The sequence below is a fragment of the Aythya marila genome (assembly GCF_965140915.1).
Source record: "Aythya marila genome assembly, chromosome: 2".
NCBI classification, from domain to species: domain Eukaryota; kingdom Metazoa; phylum Chordata; class Aves; order Anseriformes; family Anatidae; genus Aythya; species Aythya marila.
In genome coordinates, this window is record NC_139043.1 from 6,013,930 (window position 1) to 6,034,688 (window position 20,759).

The 20,759-nt window shown below is 35.8% G+C and overlaps 1 protein-coding gene across 1 annotated transcript in view; it reads left to right on the forward strand.

Annotated features, from left to right (window-relative positions):
• The window catches only part of LOC309875212 (sodium channel protein type 5 subunit alpha-like), a gene marked incomplete at its 5' end in the record, with an annotated part of 39,039 nt that overhangs the window by 16,588 nt on the left and 1,692 nt on the right, over positions 1 to 20,759 (forward strand). Inside the window, 14 exon segments of the mRNA XM_082754358.1 lie at positions 1,110 to 1,212; positions 3,839 to 4,077; positions 4,195 to 4,347; positions 5,511 to 5,864; positions 7,131 to 7,580; positions 9,122 to 9,233; positions 10,274 to 10,428; positions 11,834 to 12,016; positions 13,295 to 13,432; positions 14,087 to 14,341; positions 14,879 to 14,932; positions 15,908 to 16,049; positions 18,425 to 18,525; positions 19,222 to 19,486. Of these exon segments, the coding sequence (XP_082610484.1) occupies positions 1,110 to 1,212; positions 3,839 to 4,077; positions 4,195 to 4,347; positions 5,511 to 5,864; positions 7,131 to 7,580; positions 9,122 to 9,233; positions 10,274 to 10,428; positions 11,834 to 12,016; positions 13,295 to 13,432; positions 14,087 to 14,341; positions 14,879 to 14,932; positions 15,908 to 16,049; positions 18,425 to 18,525; positions 19,222 to 19,486 (2,704 nt within the window).

Genomic DNA, 20,759 nt, shown 5'->3' on the forward strand with positions numbered 1-20,759 from the left:
TTTGCTTAGCTTTGAAGTCATTAAAATATCAAAGAGACAAAAAGAAATTAATTAATAGTAAACCCCTAGGGCCAAGGGTATTAGTTTCATTCTGTGAATAATGATTTTATAAAATATGTTCATAAAAATCTTATTATGATGAAAGTCCGAAGTAATGATATAACATATCAGCAGTTACGTACCCTCCCCTCCCAAATAGAAATGAAATTATTTTTTGTGCTGAAATAGAATACTAAAGTACTGTACATTATGATGTGGTCAGTCAGTAACTTCCTGCCAGCTGGTGGCTAAAATTATATTCTCCCTAATACTTGAATCTTCCTCCTTTCTATTTTTCTCTACCTAGAAGAGTCTCACCTACTCTTTGTAGCCTCTTTTAAAACTCAGTGTTTTACAACTATCTATTTATTTAGGCTTTAAAAATATGCATGTATTGGGATATATCGGGGAGAGGGGGGAAGGATGCACAGTTATTGTATCAGAAACTAAATCTTTGGTTGTAATTTAGCGTATCCCATAAGATATATGGCTGTTTCTCAGTGCATATCAGGAACAGTGAGGTTAGTATTCTGTTACTTTAATGAAAACAAAAGTAGTCCCATTTCTAGTTTTAAGCAGTTTGATATTAGTATTCTTGATAGGCTTAAGAGGTCTGGGCAAACCAATTATTTTGACTCACTAATTAGCTATTATTAATATAAATTCTTATTTCTTAATAATAGTTCAATTTTTTTTTTTTAATTATTTATTTTATCGAACACTGGAAAGATGGAACGATTTTTTTCCTTGCTCTCTTGATAATCATTTTTTACCTTCTAGAATGAGAATATACATTCTATAATGGCATAATTATTTTTGTTAAATATTTTCAGAAGGAAAAAACTTCTTGAAGAATGTTAGTGTTTTTAATGAAATGTCCTGTCTCCATGTGATTTTTTTGTTGTTGTTTTGTCTCAAATTCTGTCAGCAAGGTAAGGCCTTATTACAATGTATATTTAAAACATTTTAACTGCATATTTATCTTACACTGTACATATTATTTTTTATATTAACAAACATTTATTCATATTCCCCGGCTGTATTATCTTCTGTTGTATTTCTAACCAAAGAGGCAGATCCTGCTGTCCTATGAATTGTCAGTGGACTCCATTAATGATCCTCTTCGAAGACAGAGGTTAATGAGTGCAGCCACTGTTATTACAGATAATTTGGGTAAGTCGTTCATTCTTCAGAGTTTTTTTCTACAGTGCTTGAGTAACTTGACCTAAGAGATCAACATGTCACAAACAATCTACATTGTGTAGAAGTCACTAGGGGAAATCATGCTGTAGTCAAAAGTGAATTTCAATAAAATAAATATTCTCATACCTCACATAACTCTAACTGTAACTCAAAATTACCAAAGGTCATTCTCATCTGATCAATAAAGTCACTGGGGTCTGTGGATGAGGGGAGAGAAATTATGTCATTTATCTTGACTTTAGCAAGGCTTTCTGTAGTATTTTGTGTCTCTGTTGGGATGTTAAGGTCTTCATGAGTGGGCAGCCAGCTGATCAATGAACTGGTTGGATTATTGGGCTTTGAGAATCTGGTGGCTGTGTTGCATTATACCTTGGGTCAGGTAACAAAGGGAGCACCGCAGGGTTGTATCCCAGGATCCTTTTTGTCATCAGTGATCAATGACAATAGAGTATTTACTCTTAAAATTTGTGAGTGACACCAAACTGAGAGAGATCAGTTTGGGGTAAGGGGATCACTGGGGGTAAGAGCTGGACAGACTGGAGGAATGGGCCAGCAGGAACCTTATAAAAATTCAACCAGAGCAAACTTTTGCATAAATGCAAGAACCTCTTGAACAATATAGGCTGGGAGCTGGCTAACTGGAAAGAAATTTTGTGGAAAAGGTACTTGGGGTCCTTTTGGGAAGTGAGCTGAGCATGAGCTCAGCAGTCATGGCTGATAGCATCCTGGACAGATAGCATCTTAAAAAGAGCATAGCCAGCCAGAAGACTAAGAAAAGTAATTATTACCCTTAATTAAGCATTTGTTAGACAACATACTATGCCCAGTTTTGGTCCCCTCCCATACAAGAAATACATTGACGAGCTAGCCTGCGTTCAGCAGAATGCCACCAAGACAGCCAGGAGCTGGAATACTTGCCCTGCTCTGGGCTAGTTCATCCTGGAGGTGAGAAAGTTTTGAGGGTTTTGAATATCACTCTTCCCCTATATGGGACAATGTTTCCAGGAAGATAGAGGTGGGCTTTTCACAGTGGTGCACAGTAGGATGACAAGACACAACAGACATCACGCTTCATTGGGTTAGAAACTGGCTGGATAGCTGGGCCCAAAGAGTCGTGGTAAATGGAGTTAAATCCAGTTGGAGGCTGGTCACTAGTGGCGTTCCCCAGGGCTCGGTGCTGGGGCTGGTCCTCTTCAATATCTTCATCGATGATCTGGACGAGGGCATTGAGTGCACCCTCAGTAAGTTTGCAGATGACACCAAGTTAGGTGCGTGTGTCGATCTGCTCGAGGGTAGGAAGGCTCTGCAGGAGGATCTGGATAGGCTGCACCGATGGGCTGAGGTCAACTGCATGAAGTTCAACAAGGCCAAGTGCCGGGACTCCACCTGGGGCGCAATAACCCCAAGCAGAGCTACAGGCTGGGAGATGAGTGGTTGGAAAGCTGCCAGGCGGAGAAGGACCTGGGAGTGATGGTTGATAGTCGGCTGTATATGAGCCAGCAGTGTGCTCAGGCGGCCAAGAAGGCCAACAGCATCCTGGCTTGCATAAGAAGCAGTGTTGCCAGCAGGGCTAGGGAAGTGATCATCCCCCTGTACTTGGCTCTGGTGAGGCCGCACCTCGAGTACTGTGTTCAGTTTTGGGCCCCTCGCTACAAGAAGGACATCGAGGTGCTCGAGCAACTCCAGAGAAGGGCGATGAATCTGGTGAAGGGTCTGGAGAACAAGTCCTACAAGGAGCGGCTGAGGGAGTTGGGATTGTTCAGCCTGGAGAAAAGGAGGCTTAGGGGCGACCTTATTGCTCTCTACAGGTACCTTAAAGGAGGCTGTAGTGAGGTGGGGGTTGGTTTGTTCTCCCACGTGCCTGGTGACAAGACGAGGGGGAATGGGCTTAAGTTGTGCCAGGGGAGTTTTAGGTTGGATGTTAGGAAGAACTTCTTTAACGAAAGGGTTGTTAGACATTGGAACAGGCTGCCCAGGGAAGTGGTGGAGTCACCATCCCTGGAGGTCTTTGAAAGACATTTAGATGTAGAGCTTAGGGATATGGTTTAGTGGAGGACTGTTAGTGTTAGGTCAGAGGTTGGACTCGATGATCTTGAGGTCTCTTCCAACCTAGAAATTCTGTGATTCTGTGACATACTTTGAAAGAAAAGAGCTTCAAGCTATTTGTAAGGACAAGCTTTCACCATGAAGACAGTCAGACTTTGACCTCACAGATGAGCAGGGGGTTGGACTAAGATATGGGAGAAAACTTTCTTCATTTTATTCTGGATTTTTTTTCAATGCGTACTGCATCTGTGACTGTGCAGGTACAACTGACAGAAAAGTTAGTCTGGGTAATAAACATATGAAGAGATGGGTAATATCACCTGTTTCTGTAATTACAAGATTTGTTGATGATGATCTTTAAATGGCCTGTAACTAGTTTGTGTAGAATGAATGAAATATTTTTTTTCTATCATGCTCACGAGTTTGATATTTTTTTCTCAATCTTTTCTATGATTGTTTGTCTTTTTCTTCATACAGTGAAATTCCAATTAGTATTACTAATGTCACTTTCCTTTTTTCTTTTTCTTTTTTTTTTTTTTTTTTCATTCAGAATTGCAGGAGTCAAAGCTGAAATTCCCTTTAATTTGTAAACGTTTTGCTCAAAAGTATCTAATATGGAATTGTAGCCCATTCTGGAGATTAGTCAAAGAGAAGGTGAAATTTGTAATTTTGGATCCATTCGTTGATCTCATAATCATGATTTGCATTGTAGTGAATACCTGTTTCATGGCTCTTGAGCACCCCGACATGACACCCACTTTCAAAGACATGATTTATACAAGTGACAAGGTAAGTTAATACTACTGTAGAGTGAATATGGAGGTATTGTCCCAGACTGACTGGGTCAGCCTCGTAAGATGTATTTTTTCTGTGACTTTATAGTGAATTTCTTCTTCCTCTTCCCAGGTCTTCACCCTGATTTTTGCAGCAGAAATGGTCTTGAAAATCATCGCTCTAGATCCTTACTACTACTTTCAGCAAAAATGGAATATTTTTGATAGTGTAGTTGTTATGGTTGGCTTAATAAGTTTTAGTGCAAATCTGTCATTTTTCAGGCTGGTAATCATTTCTTTATTCTCTTTTTAAAAATGCCCATGTTGTATAGATTTGTAAAATCATTACAGTGATACCCTCAAATTATTTTACTGGTGAATCTGTTAAATCTCTTTGTAAGTGAATAGTAAGCCAACATGAATGTTAGATTAGAATTAATATTAAATGAACATTAAAAAAAAAAACCATTTAATATGTTTATTATAGTGTGTACATTGGATATAACAAATTCTCTGGCATGTGTTCCCCCTTAGAGATTTGACTTTGTGGGAAGTTCATCAGTGTTCTGTTTGGTCTGTACAATGGCACTGATCAAATACATTTCAGATCTTCAATCAGGAAAATGTATTATCCATTTTCATGAGCTTTAAAGATAGCAATGGTTCCTTACCTACATAACTTTTCCTTTTGGGTTGAGAATTGTAAAATAGCTGGCTTTCCTTAAGGCTTTCCACCTTCTTGGGTAAAAGGACTCTCTCTCAGATATCTATACATAATGTCACTTTTTCCTATACCCTTGCAGTGTATTCAGAATTACATATACTAAATTTACTAATTATTTTTAATATTCTTCCTAGCTTTTCAGAGACATCACACCTGAAAAGTCAGTTGAATTCTGTTTCTTCTTTTGTATTGTGACTGAGTTTAACAGCTCAGAATTCTAATTTGACTTAAAAAGTCCCTTTTAATCATGAGGGTACATAGTATATATCCCATCCATTTTTCCAAGTCTGTTGTGTGAAACATAGAAAAACTTCTTTCCACTGTGATTTGATTATACGTGCTTGATGTAGTCCAAAATGCAGTCATTTCATAAACCTCGTCCAAGTTAGCTATCTGATTATTACTTCTGGTAGCTGTAGTACTGTGAGTAATAGAAATGAACTTACACATGCTGTTATTTAACATAGCATTAACAATTTGAAAGCTTGCCTGAGCAGTTCTCCATCCTCAGCAGTATTAACCGTTTGAACTTAAGCACAGTACTTTTGGATTAGAACAGATAAAAACCTTTATTTGGGGGACAAATTATGATGGTCTTATTGGATATGGTCTTTACTGAAGCAAAGACAGCATGATAAATGCAGGATATCTTGTGTGTGTGTGTGTGTGGTGTGTTATCTGTGTAGTGTTCTGCTACTCATTCTTCTCTTGTGTTTTACTTGCAGCTCAGGATCTTCAAACTGGCAAAGATTTGGCCAGCCTTAAATACTCTTATGAAAATAATTCTAAACTCAGTTGGCGCTCTGGGTAACCTCACTCTGGTTTTGATTATTACCGTATTTATTTTTGCTGTAGTAGGAAAGCAGGTTTTGGGAAAATGTTATGAGACTAACTTCACAAAAATAAGTGTAAGCAGAAATTTACGCTGGCATATGAAGGATTTTTGTCATTCATTCCTGGTCATATTCCGAATATTATGTGGAGAATGGATTGAAACCATGTGGGAATGTATGGAAGTGGCTGGAGAACATCTGTGTCTTCTCATTTTCCTGCTAGTCCTGGTGATAGGAAACTTAGTGGTGAGTTTCAAGCTATTTTTCAGTTTTTACTGAATGAATTCAGTTACATTGACATCTTTTTTTTTCCCTGAGACTATCATAATTCAAAGAGTATTCACATTATTCTATTTTCTGGATGTTAGTTAACATTTTATTTTGTGTGTGTGTGTGTCTTTCTCACAAAAGAGGTAGCCAATAATTAAAATACACAAAATAATTAATTCTACCAAAGTATGGAATTGCAGCACGTTCAATAATGTGGTGATAATTTGCTTTCTTCATCTGTTGTGTCACTGGCATCAACTAATCAAATTGCTTTTAATGCTTACCAATTTATCCTTACAGTATAAAAAGCCTACAGTACCCAGGTTTTCTACTCTGAGTGATTTATACTCATTCTAACATATGTTGTGAGCTAGTTTATTCTTCCTGCCTGCCTATCTTGCACAAATACTTTTCTCTCAACTTTTCACAATCTTCTGTCTTTAAGAAGCGTTGTTGGATTTTGTTTATAATAGCTGCAAATATATCAAACACATTAAGTACAGGATTTGTTAGACAATGCAATAAAATTTCATAAAAGACTGGGGTAAGTCCTCAGGAAACTGCCTAGTCTGTTTCTATACTCCAGTAAAGGATGAGTGATGCCTTAGTCCTGTTTTTAAAAGTCTCACTGATGAAATCTTTCTGTTTTTCTTACCCCAGAATGTTTTTCTGCAAAGCACAGCCTTGTTCAACAACTTAACATTGTTTGAAAATGTTACATTTACTTTTGCCTGTAGTAATCACATTTTTTCCCCTTATCTTTCTTCCCAAGAATCTCAAACTTTCTGGAAAATCCAGCATTTTAGTATACTCCCCCTCACTCCCAAGTAGATGCTTTGGTAAAATACTCTATTACCATGAGCAGTCAGTTAATAATTGGAGGAACAAATCTTCTTATACTTGGTTTATCGGTCTATACCAGATCTCTTTTGATTACATTACTATTAAAATTTATTTTTGCCAACTGTTTTTCAATCAGTCTACTTCCTTGTACATTATGGATATCAGAACATATGAAAATATATTGTATATACTCCACACACACACTTCCTTCCTTTTTCTCCTGTCTTTCCTTCCAGAAGAAGCCATAACATATACAATTAATTTCCTATTATAATAGTAAATAATAGCGGTGGTAGATGAAAGAGAGAGTGAGATTTTTAATCTAAGGAAGGTTTGCTGAAATGCTATTTTTCTCTGTTAGAAGCAGCAGTGTCTTCAACTTACTTTATATACTTTAAGGTGCTCAACCTATTTATTGCCTTGCTGCTGAGTTCGTTCAGTACCGACTCCTCAACGGGACAAGAGGAAGCTGATAAACAGTCTAAATGTCAGATTGCCATTGCACGGATTCACAAGGGCCTGAAGTCTGTGAAACAGAGAATTTTGGATAAATGTGGCAAAATAAAGAAAGGAAACCTCAGAACAGCCAAAAAGAATTATTTGGTGAAAACTTCTACCAAAGACCTAGAAGAAAATAGCTATGCCATGACAGATGTCACAAAGGATATAGACAACAGTTTTTTTGACATTGGGTATTACAATACTGAAGAGAGTTCTTCAGTAACAAGGAAGTATGAGGAATTTTCAACTTATCGTAGTACCTGTGTTCCCATTGCAGCAGCAGAGACTTATACCGATGAAGGTGGTGATAGTCAGAGTGTGTACACAGAAATGGAATACAGAAAACGGGTAAGAAATGCTAATGTTTGAAATTTTATTGTAACTTTCACCTGCAAATTCAGTCTTGAAGATTACTATGCTGTAACTAGATTACTTTGTTAATAATTGCATTTTATGAACGTCCGTTGTGGTATGGCTGTGAAGCTGACATGCTTTAAATCTATGAGAACAGGTATTTGGGCTCAAAATGCAGTTACCTAACATTATGCCAAGGCCAAAATGTCAAAAACAGATGCTGGTTTTGGTTGGATTATTGTATGGTCAGTGTCTAGCTGGAATAGTGGAATGCATTTCCTAGGCTTTTGGTTGCAAGAGGAAGTATTGTCAGTGGATATCTGTGGACAAATTCTCAAAGAAGCAGAAATTGCTGATCACCTTAGAATCATCAGTGGCCATTTGAAATATGTTTTGAGTTGGATTATGTATTATGTTATGAGATATCTATTGCCTGGATTTTGTTTTGGCAAAAGGACTGAGATCTGATAGGAATCACTTAGCAATTCTGCATGGAACCAGAGACTGGCTGAGGCTGAGCTGGTTCATCAGAACTTAGTATGTTGGCTGCAGGAATCCACCAGTGGGATAAATGTATGCCTTGAGAAATGATACATGTCCACAGGATAACCACAGCACCAAAGTGTTTGGAATTGAGGAAGAAAGTCTTATTTTATGTGCCCTTAAAGAATATTGTTTAATTCTCTATAATAAGACAGACATGCTAAGCTTTGTGGATGCTTTAGATTCTGTTAAAAAATTTAACTTTCAGAATAACTCTCATGAAGAAAAAGGTAGAACATCAATTGTTTTGCATTATTTCACTCAGGGAGACAGATTAAAACGTAGAGAGCAGTGCCAGAGTTCAAGCAGCTTCAGCCAGATTTCTGGGACTTCAGAAACTCTAAGTCGCTTTTCAGAAACGCACCAAAAGAAAGGACAAAATGAGGTATTCATAACTTTTGTCACCTTGCGGAATGTGCTAGAGATGAAAGTTCTCACAGTGGTTCTCTTATCCAGAGATGACAGGACAAGTAGTTTCTAAACAGTAACAAGTATAATTCATGCAGAAGATGGTGCATCTCTCTAGAGGTAATACTAGTTTAAAACATGGGGGTTTGTGTCTCATGAACAGCTGTGGCTACCGGTGTAACTTACTGTATTATTTTCTACAAAACAGTGGAACAGAAATTAAACAAGGAACACATTTTCTTTAAACTCATCTGACATGTACTGTTCAGTTTTATGGATAATTGTTTGCTGTCATTCTTGGATGCAAAAATTTATTCTCTAGAAATGGTTCTCCAAAAAAAGCATAGCTCTGGTGCAAAAACTTTAGCTTATTCAAATGCAGTGCAGTTCCACATAAAAAAAGGTCATGGTGTGCTTCCAGAAAATTAAATGGAAGTTCAGTAACATTGGATCACTTCTGTATATATACATATATATATATATATTCTTTATTTGGATCAGAAGGGAGTCTCATTTATTTAGAATATGGTGACTTTATTAAGGAAAAACAAATAAATTCTCTTCTGTGCCTTTCTTCTGTGCAGAGATTTGATGTTGGTAGCTATTCTGAAGCCAGCACTGTGGATCCAGTTGCTCTTACGGATATTTTTTCCCAGCCTCACAAATCACACCTGCCTAAGCCCTGTTTTGCAGAAAGTAAGAATATTTTATTTATCACAGTGACACCAAATGAACAAAGGTATCTGTTTGGAAATTTCCAAATTGACAGATACTGTTTGCCTGAGACACTTATTTGTACACATAAAAACTCAAATAAATGTACCTGATGCCAGCACACAACTGAGGCAGGACTGGGATGCCTGAACACAGGCATTTAGTACCATGTGAAACGTCTGAGAGTACCCACAGCAACTGCATGGGGATGGCAGAAATGACACAGGAACTGTAGGATATCCCAAATGGCCTAAAACAAATCTAAATACCTGTATGTTGATGGCAAAATGCCATCTTTGGAGTGTGATCCAGTCTTATATTGAGACACCAGACTGTAGGTATTTGTATGTAAGGGCATTTAAACACCTCCAAAGGGGTAGCTGGAGGTCACCCAGGATATTCATCTTGGGACCTGGTATCTGAAGTGGCACGTCAACTGGGTTTGTCTGAGCTCCCAGTACAGTGGGTGAATATTCCAGTACAGCTACTGTACTGGAAGATTGTACTGAAGATTGTACAGCTCATCCCAGGGTGGACACCTACATCTGATTGCCTGGACTGCTCCAGAGACTGCATTGACTCTGATGTTTCAATCCTGTTGACTTTAGAGATGAATGAAGAAGGGTGTTTTTGGAGCAAAATAGTGAACAATATAGTTGTAACACCTCTGTAATGCAATCAAGTGAAATAATCAGTAAAAATAATAATTTACTAAACCACTAGTGAGATATCTTTTTTTCAAATCAAAAAGAATAAATGCAAAGAATAAAATAAGCATTTTTTTTTTTATGTAGAATTGATAACATTTTAGATGAAACCCTTTCAGAGGGGCTTGTCTGCACAAAAGCTTCTCTACTTTTTCCATGTATGAGATGTTCTATTAAAAGAGATTACTGTTCTCTACAAATTCTGTCTTTTCTTTGGCTTTAGAACTTTTCAGCAACAATAAACATTCATTGTCCTACACTTTCTGTGGCTCCATATTTTTCATGAAACCAATATACTGTTCTTTTTCTTTTCAGGTTGTGTCGAATGTTCTCCATGTTGTGCAGTGGATATCACTAAGTTTCCAGGCAGCACTTGGTGGAAATTTAGAAAAACCTGCTACAAAATTGTCAAACATAGCTGGTTTGAAAATTTTATCATTTTTATGATAATATTGAGCAGTGCGGCACTGGTAAATTTAATTTAATTTCTCAAACTTTGAATGAATGATTGTCAGTAAAGGAAAGAAATCCTATTATTTTATTTCATTTATTTCTTCTTCTATTCTAGATGAGAGTATAATAAATGTATGGTTTTGTAGTTACAAGGTTCTCCTGCATTTGTCTAAGATACTTAAATGTATAGAATCATATTCTTTTTCACAGTTCTTTATGGAACTACTTCTGTGCTTAACCGGGAGGCTAGACCAGGCGCTGAAATTACTTATGAAAGCTTAAAAAATGGTTTACCTCCAAAGTTGTAAAGCAGACTAACTGCTCAATAAAACATTGGGTTCAAAATCACCCAGACATTAAGATGATCAGAATTTAAAAGTGAAGATGGCAGTAAACTGATAAGCTGGCCTAATGTTTAATTGCTAATCTGATTATGTCTGTGCCTAATGAAGAATAAGGTAATTTTTATTTGATTTGAAAACATATTCACTAAGTTTACTGAAAGCCGTCTACTGAAGTGAGAAAGGAAAGTGAGTTATTATTTAATGTACTGCAGGACCTAAGTTGAATACAAAAACATTTGGTATCGAGATGCAAAATAACAAAACAATAATTATTTATTTTAATCAAAGACTTCTTGGGGTGTTGAGAACTTTAATGTTCCTAAATCCTGATGTCTTCTTGCAAAAGGGGACTTGCCCACTTTCTGCTAATTTATAAAGTTGTTTCTTGATAAGAAATTTCCTTAACTAGCTAGAATAAAGAGATATCATACCTTCAGGCATGTCTGGGGTTTGGAAGTAAATTAAGTAAGATGGTGGTCATGGAAAAAATGCATAGAAAAGTGGTAAGTGCTGAGAGCAAGGAAAAAGTTAGCAATGAGAAGTTTTAAAGAGCATCACTTTTAATGAGCAGGTAGTTTGACTAATGGATGGAGATGAAGGTAGCTGAGGTGAAAGAGTGAAACTAATGACGTTAATTATCAAACTTGCTCAGAAAAAAAAAGTAGAAAATAGTAAACAGGATAAAGTACATCAACGCTGAGAGTTCTCAATTACCTACAGTCAAGTTACCAGTCCTGTGGACACAGTGACAGTTGCTCTGTAGATTTTTCTCCTAGTCATAGTAAAATTGAATGACCACTGTAGGAAGAAGCCACACTGGATACTCATCAGATGCCATTTTAAAGAAGGGTAAAACATAAATAAGGCAAAGTATGTGATTTTCAACCCACTTGAAAATGAGAGTGTAGTTATTTTACAATTTCGGTTTTTACTTCTAAGTATAAAACTAAGTAGGTTTTGCCAATATTTTAACATAAAATGCTTATAATAAACCAAACTGTATGTTCTTGTGCAATATAAAAATAATTTACCATGAAACTACTGAACAGTTTTAAACTGAAAATTTCTGAAATTCCAGGCATTTGAAGATATTAACCTCGAAAAGAGAAGAACAATTAAAATGATTCTAGAGTATGCTGATAAAATATTTACTTATATCTTTTTTATGGAGATGCTTCTGAAATGGATAGCTTATGGTTTGTACAGCTATTTCACAAATAGCTGGTGTTTGCTCGACTTCATCATTGTATGTGTAAGTATTGTACTCGTCTTATAATTTGAATTTTGATACTTTGTCTTAAAAACTACATGTGAAATTGGAGTATGATTAAACACATGTAAAATACAGATTCCAAAACTGAAAAGAACTGCAATCAAAAGTGACTGTAGGACAAATTTAAATGGAAATTGTACGTAATAATTAGAAGTTTCTTAAAACAAAACAAAAAATCCCACATTTATCAAGTTACTGTTGTTGAGGACCATATTGGTACACACCTTTTCAGCATATAGCAAGAGTGTAATTAGCAATCAGAAATGAAATTAAAGGAAGTTAATTAGATATGATAGAAAAATGTGAAGGTACTGGCAGCTCCAGCATTTAGAAACATACTTATTCTGAATCCCAACAAATTTAAATAATGCATTCTTGCCATATAAGAACAAAGTATTTTTTTTTTGTCAACAATACAACTGGAAGATACTGAAATTAAATAGTTTAAAATAAGGAATTCTAAATAATTGACTTCCAAGGACATCAAAGTAGCTGTTTGATAAGCTCTCTGAATATTTAGCATTGAAAGTTGTGAATACTAAGAAATTTCATCAGAAGAATCAATACTATGACTATTTAAAAAAGAATATAAAGCAATTACTCTAGCAATTAAAGATCTGCAATTTTCATTACAATGCTGACCAAAACAGGGGAAAACGTGAAAATGTCAGATGGCTAGACAATCGGATAAAAAAAACATTAATAGGAAGGAAGAGACAAATTATGAACTGGGGGGGGGGGGGGGAGGGGACGGACACACGACCCTAATTGTTGAAAGAATTTTTCAGTTCATTTTCTGTCTTATGAAGATCTAAAATCAAGACTGGATGTCTTTTTAAAAATATTTTTTTCTAAAATACTATCTTAAGTTATAGTCAAAATGGGGAATTACTGGATACGCTTCTGAGAATAATTGTAAAGAAAATTAGAATAATTTATCTAAATAATTCTTTCTAGCCTTCTTAGTGTATGACATAGTTACCAATAGTTACCAATTTGGTTGTTGTATTGGAATTTTGAAGTATTATATGAACTGATTTTGGAAAAAAATAATTAATTGGAATGAAAGAATGACATTATTTGAAAAATGTCAGAAAAGAATGAGGTAAAATTCCATCATAATAGCTTTAAGTGTATATTTTTTGCATTTGAATTATTGGTCAAAGATGCTATGACAGTAAGTCTGCAATTGTCTACTGACACAAATAAAATAACTTTTTAATTTTATGCCAGTCAATAATCTCAATTTCAATTCAATTAACACAGCTTTCATTTGTTTCCTGGGGACTAAAATCTGTTTCCCAAGACAAATTACTTTGTTCCCATGGGAGTGCCCTGAAATCTCTCAGGACGCTGAGAGCGCTGAGGCCTCTTCGAGCTTTGTCAAGATTTGAAGGGATAAAGGTAAGGATCTTGGGAGCGGTGTGTATGTTTTGTAATAGCTGCTTTGGAAAAAATAAGAACTTGACTGGTCATGACCCTGAGCAACTTGTTCTAGGTTGGAGCAGTTGATCTGTGTTTCTGTTGTATTATGTATTTCTAGTGAATATTATACAAGGCCATGATAAAAGGCTTGGAACTTTCTCATAATGATAGCAATGAAACACTTCTACAGTGGTTATTGCATGAGGTTCATTTTGATCTGGAGGGCAAGCTGGTATTCTCTTACAAAACTCCTCCAAGATAAACAAAGATTATTTATCATGTTGTAGTATATGCAGATTGTTTTCCTATACTTGCTTTTTAGAGTCCATAGCTACCACACACTTGTCTTTTTTTTTATATATTTGATTTACTCAAGGATAATTCTGGCTGACATCTGTTTTAATTCCTCAGAATGACAAGATAGAAACCACAGAATTACATACTAAGACAAGATTGATGTTGGGCTGAAGGCTGGCTTTAATTGTCATCTGCTAGTTTTTATATGGGTGAGAATCTGCAATAGATAGGGGAGAAAAAATAATTGTTTTTGTTGTTGTTGTTGTTTGTTTGTTTGAGAATATGTTCTATTGAATGTGAAAAAGTCATTCTTTTCATCCATTTTATTTATTTAAGGTTGTTGTGAATGCACTCTTGGGAGCTATCCCCTCAATCCTGAACGTTTTACTCGTCTGTGTTGTCTTCTGGCTCCTGTTTAACATTGTAGGAGTAAAACTACTCGGAAAAAAGTTTTGGAAATGCACACTGAAGACAGGAAATATCAGTGAAATTAAAAACAAAACTGATTGTGAAAACAGTAATGGAACATGGGTGAATAATGCTGTAAACTTTGACCATGTTGGAATGGGATACTTGGCTCTTCTCGAAGTGGTAAGTTCTCTAAGAGCATGCTCAGTTTCAATTTCTTCAAGGAAAGAGCAGCCCAACCACAGAATGCTACTGCACTTCTGTTTATCTCACTGAAATTGGGGATTTTTTTTTAGCTTAAATAAATATTTTTCATACACATTTCAACACTGTAGTGTGTGCATCTTTGTGTTAAAATCAAGCACACTGTTTCATGGCTTTTTGATTTCATTTTAATTTTGATAAGCACACTAAGCCTGAAACAGTCTGATTGATATTGAGTTTAAATTAGTCTCATTTTCTTTAGATTAAAAATTAGTCCCATGTTGGGTAAGAGAGAAGGAGCATGGTGGTGCTGTTTATATTGTCTGTTACTATGTAAGTCATGAAGAGTATGGATGCTAATTTACTGATCTTCCCAGTACCACAACAAAGGAGACAGAAGCACTTTTTTAAATGGTTATCCTCATGTCCTGTATAGATTAAGTTCTTTGCCCTACATCCTCCACAGCCTTCTAGAATTCTGCAGAATGCATAAATTAATTATGCAACTGTTTTTAGGCGACTTTTAAAGGTTGGATGGACATTATGTATGCAGCAGTGGATTCGCGTGAGGTACGTCACTAAAATGAAATTAACTTATTTTTCCTTCCCTTCTTTACCTTTTTATACATACAATTCACTTTTTTCAGCTTTGTTTGCATTATCAAGTCAGAAATGCATGCAGATGAATGCTTCAAGCTATGTAATGAAAAAATAATCCTGAGAATACCAAATGCCTGAAACTTAGATGAAAGAAAATTGGTCAAAATAATGATACCACACAAAAGCCTGCCTACTTTATCAAGAATGCAAGGGCAAGATGTTGCAAGTTTTATAGAAGTCTTTTTCTGGAAATAGAATTGAGAAGGCCTTGGAAGCATTAGTCCTCTGAAGCAAATTTTCTTTCTTTTAAATGTATACAGTAGCATTAAAACAGCATGCATGTTTAGCAGGTATTCCTAGAGGTTTCTTCCCTTTGTTTGATACTCTTACTATTTCTTCCCCATTTCTGTGTGCTGTTTCTCACTCTCACTAGTACAATATGATTTAACTTTTTACGTGTTTAATTTAATTGCCTTTTCCTTATTCATGCAAACACTAACTGTGAAGTAGCTGCTAATTAAAAGTAAGATCATTCCTTGTAGGGCTGTTCATAGTGAGCTGGTATTTTAAAAGTGCTTCTTGTCTGGGATAGCATTCAGGAAGATGACAATTCACTGACTTGTTTTAGCCTGAGTTGTTTTTCTCATCTAGGCATTCAGAGTATTCCTTCTGATTGGAACTAATCATCTATTATTTAAGAGTAAGAATTTTTGCTAGAGCAAGGTTTATGCATCTTCATTTGTAATTATCTTTACATACAGCCAAAAGACAGAACAAGACAATTGTTCTACTTGTACATGTAAATAAGGTTTTAAATATGCATAAATAATCTATTGATCCTTACAATAAAAATGTTGGTTGTTATAAATTTTGGAAATGACAAAGCTGTTACTATCCAGTTTTTAGTAATAATGTTTTCCTGTTTGGATTTTTTTTTTTTAACAGATAGATGAGCAGCCAAGCTTTGAAGCATTCTTACCCATGTACTTTTTTTTTGTGATTTTTATTATTTTTGGATCTTTCTTCATGTTGAACCTTTTCATTGGAGTGGTTATCAGCAATTTTAATAAACAAAGGAAAAAGATAAGTACTGTATGAACTAATTTAGGGTCTCTTCTAATCCTGATTTGATTAACTGTATGTTTGTTTGACATCTAGATATCTAACATTTTCAGATAACTATTTGACTGGAGAAATTTAAAATAAAATTTAGTTTCAGGTTTTCAAAATAGGATTCTTGTTGCTAGCTCATGCTTAAGCATTGTTTGGTGCTTTTCTTTCATTTAGTAATTTACCTGTAAATCCTGTTTACATGGTAGGTCCTTCTGTTCTAAGTGGAAGGATGGGGAGAAAGGAGTAGATAGTTTTAGAGAAGTCAAAAAAAGTGTTATATAGACTTTGCTACAGCAGACTGGAATTCTTTTCTTCTTCTTTGAGGATTAATTTTGGAGAACAGAATAACTCTTTTTGCTGAGAGGAAACACCTAACAAATTTGGTAAGGATAGTCAAAACCCATGACTGCTAACAGGAGAAATAGCCAGTGCTTTCCTGGTAAAGAAACTTGAAAAGGTCTTCTTAATCAGAACTTCTTCTAAAGTAGCTACATTTTAAAAATCTGGTCTTCAATAAAGTCCTCTGCAGATTAATTTACTGAGTTTTTAAAAAAATCTGTGGTGAGATCCATGCCATGGCCCTAGAAAGAAGACAGCTAACCCTTTGTTAAAGCCCATGAAACACTGATTGCTTGCTCTCCTCATAGTTCTTAGATTACCTATTATTTTTATTCATTAAGAAATTGAAGTAAAAATCTCGGAATGGAAAACACAGCCAGAGAAAAGAAACAGTCAGCCTTCCCAGGTACACTTCAGCTTCTTTGTGCCAGAAGATAATACAAAGCATCTGGAGCCTTATTTATTATCGATAAATATGTCAACTGAGTCCTCTTCAATTGAAGTTTAATCAGTCCCTGATTCATTTAGGGACTGAATATGCCCAGAATATTAAGGGCCTCTAGTCAATTAATCCACTTGGAAGTCTTAAAACCACTAAGCATTTTGCTCATTAAAAATATACCACAAAATGGTGTACCACAAAATGGTATACTGACGGGAAGTTTACAAGTTCAAGGTGCACGTTTGGAAAACAGAATCTCCATAGGATCAATTTAGTTATTTCCATAGGCTGACTTACACACAAAGTGTGAAAGAAGTACTGCCTTAGGTAGATATATTAAGAAAATAAATAAATAAGGTGCACAAGAAATTTTTCTGCTCTCTGCACCAGAATCACTTAAGGTGATTCTCCACTTCTACTCTGATCTCATGAAACCCCCCTCGAATGCTGTGTTCAGCTTGGGCCAGAGCACAGGAGAGAATCCAGAGGAGGCCACAAGGATGCTCAGAGGCTGGAGCACCTCTGCTGTGGAGCAAGGCTGAGGGAGTTGGGGTTGTTCAGCCTGGAAAGAAGAAGGCTCCAGGGAGACCTCACAGCGGCCTGCCAGGGCTTAAAGGGAGCTGGGGAGGGACTCTTGGGCAGGGGTGTAGGGATAGGACAAGGGGGAATGGCTTCAAAATAAAAGACGGTAGATTTAGATTAGATATTAGGAGGAAATTCTTCCCACTGAGGGTGGTGAGACCCTGTCCCAGGCTGCCCAGAGGAGCTGTGGCTGCCCCATCCCTGGCAGTGCCCAAGGCCAGGCTGGATGGGGCTGGGGGCAGCCTGGGCTGGTGGGAGGGGGCCCTGCCCATGGCAGGGGGTGGCACTTGGTGGGCTTTGAGGGCCCTGCCAACCCAGTCCATCCTATGGTTTCATGGTTCTATGAATTTAAATTGAATTTTCAGAGATTTTGCTGGAGTGATCGGAAGTACACATGGCCTACAAAAAATTGTTACAGGTTTGTTTTATAAAAAGATAATCATTCAATGATTTTATGATGGCTTCTTCTGGATACTTGGTTCAACATGATTGGTAGGTACAGATGGCATAGATGGTACTAGGAAAAGTACCAGAAATTCATAACAAAGAAAATCCCATAGAACTTGGTCCCAGAGTAGTTACTCATAATCCTCCATTGACTTTCTAGCCCAGCCATATGCTTTTTTCCTACCTTTCCCAAAAATATAAATGAAAAGTATTTTAATTATTGATGAGTCTTAGGTCATTGTTAAAATATGAAATAGATTTATAAAAACAACAGAAAGTCTCTTACAGTTGAGGAATCTGAGTCAGGAATACTGAGTGGACTAGATTTTCACAATCAAACCTCGATCATTTTTTTTCAGTACATCTTTTCAAAGAAGATGGGGAATACTGAAGAAACTTTTTTTTTTTTTTTCTGTGTTGTCTTAAATTCCATTTAGAACAGCTGTAATTCACTTTTTTATATAGATAAACTTGCTGGTATTTATTTAGTTGACTGTTTAAATGTCTACTGAACAACAGTAATTTTTCCCTTTACTTAGGTGGAAAAGATCTATTTTTAACTGAGGAACAGAAAAAGTACTATAATGCCCTAAAAAAACTTGGATCCAAGAAACCTCAAAAACCCATCCCAAGACCACTGGTGAGGCCACACTAAATGGAATGTGGTATCAAATATAGATGGTGACCATATTTAATCGAAGCAACCAGGCATCTGGAAATAAATTTATGAGTTAGAGATGATCATTATCCTCATTCCATATAGATATTCCATAATCTTCCTTACAGATTAAACTTTTATAAAAGTTTAATATTAAAAGTATTTGGTTACCATAATCTTGGTTACTTACATTGCATGATATCGCTTCTGCAACTAGATGGGATTATTGCAGGAGAATAAGTAAGGAGTAGTACATGCTACTCATTATTTACTTTTATATCATCTTACTCTTTAGTTCCTCAAGTTTTTTACTTTAATTCCAGTCCTGAGTTCATATGTTAACTATTCATTGTTTTTCTTGCTTATGAGTTTTTAATTTGAATTGCTTACAGTAAAATGTCTGCTTCAATAAGTATTTCTATAAAAAGAGCAATCACAAAGTACTCTGACTGTTTTCCTGCTAATTATTTTTTTCTAAAGAAATGTAGTTGCATGATACCTGAAAATACTTGGCCAAGTACTGAGTGTTTTCCTTGAAAGGCTAAAGAAAACTCCTAAAAATGCTTCTGGTACCTTATTATTAAACTTATATTCTCTTAAATTCCCCTTCTAAGCAAAAATCATTTGATTGTTGACTGGGTCTTAGAAGTAGCATTAATCAATTCTCTCTCTCCACAGAATGTGTTCCAAGGATGTCTCTTTGATATAGTATCACACAAAGCATTTGACATTAGTGTCGTGACTCTCATCTGTCTAAATATGGTTGTCATGATGGCAGAAAATGACAACGAAGCTGTCAGGAACGTTCTTAAAAATATCAACTATTTTTTTGTGGCAGTATTTACTGGGGAATGTGTCATAAAAATACTAGCCTTGCGACATTATTTCTTCACCAGTGGCTGGAACATATTTGATTTAGTTGTTGTGATCCTCTCACTAGCTAGTAAGTATCATCTGCTAATAATTTGTCTTACCAGTTCTAAACAAAATTTCAGTATGAAGTTACCACTTACATATACCTGACAAAAAATTCCAGATCCAGTGTACTTTTTCAAACCATGTTCTTCTAAAGAAGAACATGTTACTTCTAAAATTGTATATGTTGTTTTCCATTATGTTTTTCCATATATATATTAAAAGATAAATTGATAGTTTCCTTTCATCTTTCTTTTCCTTTCCTTTCTCTATCCTTCCTCTCACTCTTCCTTCCTTTAAAAAGTACGAGTTTTATTAAGCAATTTACAGAATAGCAAATTAATGCAGTGATATCTTTTCTAAGTTATTATACGTAAGTAGTGCTCTTCATAATGTTTTTATACTTTTGATTTGCAAGTAACCACATTAACTGTCATTTCACAGTAAAAGTAAATCCAGGTTAAAAATACATTTGGATGCAAAATGGAAACTTCTATCTCCTTTTCCAGGACTTTATTTTAAGAAGCCAGGTTGCAAGGGCTGATAAAGAAAGATCAGGAGAGTTGCTCAGCACCATTATAAGTCTAGGGGACTGTTTGTGACTGTGGAAAATCTCATTAGAATTTGCTTAGTTTTTGTTGATGTTGTTTGTTTTTTTAAATAAGATCATGTGTTTGTCACTTTTTCAGAAGAGTCAAATATTAAGTTTCTTGTGGAGTTTATTTGGTCTGTTTGGTCTGCCAGAATTAGGTTTTATCATAGAATAAAGAAGAGGACAGGAAAGAGTTCTTTGCTTTTCCCTAACCACAATACTCCTTTGCTATCCCATGAAATCCAGAAGAATGCAGATTCTTAGGTCTTCTATTTGTAATCATACATTACCTCTGTGTTACTGAAGGTGATAGTAGGGTCACAGAATGAGGTGTGATGGAAGACTAATAGTGAAGACAATTTTCCTTTATTTTCTTTTTGATCTTCTCTGATGCCATTCAAATACAAAGCATTAATGAAAGTCTTAATGTTTAGCATGTGGCCTGGGCCAACAGCTAGGAGATGAGCCCCAGGACAGGAGCTGAATGGATTAAAAAGGATTTTTTAAAAGTACTTCAGCAATGCGTAACTTCATGCACTGAATTACAGAAATCTGGAAGGATGCAGTTTCCATACTATACATAAGCTCAGTACCTTTGTAAAGATATGTAAAGATATTACAATTTGTTTTGCTTTTCCTAAGCTCTTTCATAAGCAATTGCAGTATTAATGATAATGTTTCTATGGAAAGTGATATAATATGATCAGTG